The 5,527-nt window shown below is 32.1% G+C and overlaps 1 protein-coding gene across 1 annotated transcript; it reads right to left on the minus strand.

Moving 5' to 3' along the window:
* Positions 1 to 1,406: 1,406 nt before the first annotated feature.
* On the minus strand, positions 1,407 to 5,380 carry LOC140446733 (uncharacterized). The gene is made up of 3 exons (XM_072539324.1): positions 5,111 to 5,380; positions 4,207 to 4,312; positions 1,407 to 4,112 (listed from the first exon to the last, which is right to left on the minus strand). The coding sequence occupies exons 1-3, from the start codon at positions 5,260 to 5,262 to the stop codon at positions 3,276 to 3,278; spliced, it is 1,095 nt and encodes a 364-aa protein (XP_072395425.1). The 5' UTR covers positions 5,263 to 5,380; the 3' UTR covers positions 1,407 to 3,275.
* Between the last annotated feature and the right edge of the window lie 147 nt (positions 5,381 to 5,527).

A 5,527-nucleotide genomic window follows, 5' to 3' on the forward strand; every position in this document is an offset into this window, starting at 1 on the left:
TATTTGTTTCATTATGAATCAATACTTTTGCAACTCATATTATGGTAGGTATTTGTTAAATTTTTATTTAGTGTTTCAAGGTTTGAATCTTTGTCTATTAGTGCAGTACGTTTTGTCAGTTTTTTTCTTATTCAATTTTTCTCTGCTTTAGTTCATCTATATTTATTGTATTTTGCCTGGCGTTTATAAATTTTCTTCTTTACGTTTTGCTGTTAATTCTAATTCGTGTTATTAACATACTGTGATCGCTACCTGTGTTTTTAGTGTTTAACACTACTTAGTCTAATATTACATTTCTGTCGTTGCACAGTATATAGTTTATTTCATTCTTTGTTAACCCATTTGGACTTTGCCAGGTCTATCTTTTCTTTTCTGGGTTTTTAAAAAACATATTCTTCTTTTTCTTCTTCCTACTTTATAAATAGGCTTAATACCTGTTTAACTTCGGTTTTTAGCCTCAATTGACGTTGTCTGACCATCTTTTCCTCGGTCGTCCCAATGATCTTCTTTCATTTGGCGATTTGTCTCTTACTATTTCTACTATTTTATTTTCTCTCATTCTTTCGATGTGTTGATTCCATTCCACTTTTCTTCTTTTGGTCCACGCGTTTATTTCCTCTATAGCACATCTCGCTTATATTTTCTTACTTCTTACTCTGTCTCTTAGGGTTTGGTTTGTTATTTTTCGTAAGACTTTTATTTCTGTTGTTTCCAGTAGTCTTTGTGTTTTCGCCGTATCTGCTTATGTTTCCGATGTGTAAGACATTATCGGTCTTATTGTTGATTTATATATCCTGGTTTTCGTTTCCGTTGTGAGGTATTTGTTTCTCTAGATTGTGTTGTTGAGACATCCTGCTGCTCTGTTTACCATGTTCACTTGTTTTTGCACTTCTTCTTTCACTTTTCCGTAGCTTGACAGTTTTATTTCTAAGTATTCAGTTTCCTTCACTTGTTCTATTATTTTGTTATTTACGAATAGTTTACATCGTTTCGGTTCCGCTGATATCACTATCGCTTTAGCTTTCTCTGTTGAGATTTCTGTGTTGTATATGAGCGCCGTATCTTCGAATTCTTTAATTAATCTTTGTAGGTTATCTTTATTTTCATGTTTCCAAATTTCCAAATTTGGCAGATTTGTTATTTGATAACTGCACTAAAAATTTCAATGAGGAAAAAATAATAATATAAATAAATTCTATTAATTACAAGGAATGGAAAAAACTACTTTCGAGTTAGTCCCGTATAGTATAAAAAACCATAACAGAAATACTTTATTAATCAGTGCAAAATATAACAATAATCTAAAAAAAATTCAAAACAAGAGTTAAACATAATAAGATAGCTTTAATATTGTCACATTTATTAGTTAAACGTTTAATTCCAAATAAAACTTACAAGTAGGAACTCCTCAATTTTTACATTGTCGTTTACTTATTACTTAATTGTATATCACAATATCTCCACAGTAAACTTAAAAAATCATACATAACAAAAAAACATTCATTCCTCCATTCTAAACTTAGAAAACTGCACATAATAAAAAAATTCATTCTAAAAAATAAAGTCTTCAAAAATAAAATTCAGTCTCAAAACTTAATTATTGTACTTTGACTATGTACTCAATCTACACAAAATAATGTTGAAATCCCAAAGATTAGTAATATTAAGACAACATGTTGTTATAATAAGACGCATAGTATGGATCTATCAATTGTTTATTAATAAGATCCTTAAGATCATTCTTTTTAGCACAACTAAGTGGAAGTGCCTGGAGCTAAGCTTTCTGCATGGTTATTTCTTTAATATTTGGCATTCTCTTCCTCTTATCACGAACATTAACTTTTTTAAACTCATCCTTATATGAGCACTTGTAATAAAACGAAAATGGGTCTTCTTTGGTAAATTTCAGTACTTTAATACTATTCCATACAAGATTATTTTTCTGTTCATCTGTATTAAAATTATAGCCCCAATTTTCTTGTAATTTCTGAAGATCGTAAAAAACATTGTAAGTTAAACTGTGAACTATAAATGGAGCACCAATTTTCCTTGCTCTTTTGATTGCTGAGATGTATTGAACAGGAGAGTATATTGGGCCAGTTTTCCTATCTCTAGCTATCTGCTTTTGTATCAAACTATGCACGTTATCAGCTTCGTTCTGAGTGTGCCCCTTTATGAGATATTTGTGAGTTATCGACGACAAATTTTTTAGATTGGCAACAGCGTATAAGTATAAGCATGTGAGATATTTATTTTTGTTTTGTCCACAACAGTTATCGAAAAAAAAATGTTATATTTACTTTCCTGTCACCAGCTTTATCAGACACCATCTGTAAATAATGGAAAACACAGCTCCCTATCTCTGTAGCGCCTCTTTTCGCTTGAGTCTCGTCCCAAAAATAACAATGGACATTTTCATAGCCTTTAGAGATGTCCATTGTTGACACATCGTTTTCGTGATTTTTTTTTAATTCCGTCATAGTTTAATTGTAACTATTTAATTTAGATTTGTAATAGAATGCTGATGTTTCACCGTTAGGACTTTGCATAATAGCTTGTACATCGTAACATACACAAATATTGCACTCATCAATGTTCTTTCTGTCATTCTTTTTTTCCTCCCTGCATAACTTCTTTTCTTCCAAATGAGTATGATATTGATCCCTAAGATTCTGTTTTAGTGGTTCAGTAGAATTTTGGAACTGCAGGCAAAGATCGCATTGATCTTTTTTGGGTTAATAAAAGCCAAGGTCAAATTTTGTGTTAAAAATTTCACAAAACGTGTGATATAGTCCAGCCGGGCGAGACCTTTCCTCTTGCAGTACTTCAAAATCTCTAAAGAGCTCTGCAATACTTTTACCACTGCTGATGTACTCTTTAGAGGTAGATGCTCTTAGATAATGTGACTCAATGCGGGGTATAGAGTTGATGAAGTTGGTGATGTCATTTATAAGCTCATCACTTACACTTTTATGACTATTGTTTTTGCCGCGTTGGTCATCCTTTATGAAGCCCCCAGTTTTTCTACTATCTTCATGTACATTTCGAGTCATCTTATGAGAAATATCAATAGTATTAATAAAAAAGCATTTGCATACCCTAACTCTTTCGTTGTCTATGGAAAAATAGAATGCATGGTTTGGATTTCGTGGTTTTTCGGCATTGGTATACTTGTACCTAGGTGTAATCTGTGCGCTATTAGACAAAACATACATTCTTTGTAATTGTCTATCCCCTAATGCCCAAAATAATTTCAACCTTTTGGAATCATCGATTCATTTTAATCTACATTTTTGGCCACAAGGTGGTTTCATATTACGTGCAGGAACCAATTTCTTCGAATGTATAGCTACATAGCTTTGACCCAAGTTTCGTTTCATTTTTTGCGTGTTTTGTATCCATTTGGTTGGATCTGCTTTACGTTTTCTTGATTGTCTTCGAATGTTATCATTTGTCATAGTTAAATTGTTTGTATCAATCGAAGTTAGAGTTGCTGTGATCCGTGGACGTCGACGAAAATGTTCTTGTTTGTAAGTGGGGTCGTCATCACTGAGGTCTACGTCGCTTTCCTCTGAATGTATTGGAGACATTATGTAATTACCTACTGTTCTTGATCTAACTGATGGCAACTCATCGCATCTCGATAAGGATGGCATGGAAATATTGGCTTTAGACGTACCTGGCTGAGGAACGAACTCGCCGCAAATCGGTGTCAATATGGATTGTGAAGAAATATTACATGTACCTGGCTGTAGGTCGATGTTTTCATCTAAAAGTGGTCGGGCTGTGTCATGATTGTCACAGGAGCTTGTACTAGATGAAGTAGTACTTGAGTTACTGCTGGAACTCGAACTGCGTGAGCTACTTGAGCTGGACGAAGAGCTTGATCTAGACGAACAACGGCGAGTGATGGATTTCTGAGGAGTAGATATGATATTTCTACTTTCTATTAAATGGTCACTTCCTACAGAGGCAGCACAATTTTGTGATGATGGACTTTTCTCATGATAATTATCAAACCAAGTTTCTTGGTACTGGATGAAATTAGTTGTATTTTTATCTGCACTAGCGGACTCCAACTGCTTGTTCTCTTTTTCTTCATTAGAGTGAATCTGAAAATTAAATATATATAAATAAAACTTTGAAAATAAAAAAAATTAAACCAATTATAAAAATATTCCTAAATTGCATATTTAAATTAGTTACCTTTTCAGTTGCCAAAGATAGATCATCTTCCTTGTCACACTCCAATCTAAGGTGATTTGTTGGTTTCAACAGGTTCATTATTCTTTGTGTCCGGGATTCCATTTTTCTGCAAAATAACATAACACAATATTAAATTAATAATACTATCTAAAATTGTGTACCTACTCAATAAATTTCTTGAAAAGTGACAATTCCGTATCGATACAAACATAAAATGTAAAAATTTTATACTACAAACAATACATTGCATCTATGTAATAAACACTGTTTTAAATATTTGTAATTTACTACAACTTAATTATTTTTCTGTTAATTTAATCGGATCAATTAAAAAAATAGTTAAAATTTTCATGTAAATAAGGGCCAATTACAAAGTTCGCCACCAACAATAAAACAATTTACGTACTATAATGAACCAATAAGATATGATTCCGTATAACATCTCTACTTTTTGGCAATATAGCGAGCTATTATGAATTAGACCCAATTATTAATTACATTTTACATAATATAAGGGCTAAACTAAAAATTGTTCTATATAATACAAAATGTTAACATACAAACTCACAGGATTTTTGTCATAGAAGGGTACAAACACGAATCGCACGACGTTTGAACAGTCCGCCTTTGACGACTATGGACACGTTACTGATTGTTACCTTGTAGCAGTAAAAACAATAGGTTGGCGGGGAGAGTAAGAGAGAGGCACAAATATATTTACCGAGCAACTAATGTCCTATTTCTCTCTCTGTCAGCGCTAACCGGTAGAAAATTTAATTTTGTGCCCATAGCATCTAAAATCTCAATTTACCAAAATTTTGAGTTGATCCCTTATATTACTGAGGGTGCGCTATGTACAGAAGTTAGGTTATGTTGTTTTGTTTCGAATGTGGAAGTGACTTACCTTCCAACCGAAGGAAGGGTTATTCCAAGGCCTGCACTAATTACAATTTTTTGATAACATTTTTCCATCATAAAATAAATATCAATGAATGTTTGTTTCTCTGTTCTAACATTACTTGGTACATACACCATAATATGCCAGTCGTAATGCATGGTTTAGTTTTATAGAAAACAGAATAAAAAATGTACTTTTAATATCACTACACTAAACTACAATTTAAATATTTATCGTTGTTTTATTGGAGTGTGTAGTACCTAGTTGTTGAAAACATTTAAGTTAACTAAAAACACTTAAAACTTGTTTATACATTATGCAGGTGCTAGTTTAAAATATTTAGATAAATTTGTTTTATATCTATTTTTAAAATTATCATCTTTATGTAGTATGACATTATTAGATTACTAGATACAATAAAGA

The sequence above is a fragment of the Diabrotica undecimpunctata genome, chromosome 7 (genome assembly GCF_040954645.1).
Source record: "Diabrotica undecimpunctata isolate CICGRU chromosome 7, icDiaUnde3, whole genome shotgun sequence".
Lineage (NCBI taxonomy): Eukaryota > Metazoa > Arthropoda > Insecta > Coleoptera > Chrysomelidae > Diabrotica > Diabrotica undecimpunctata.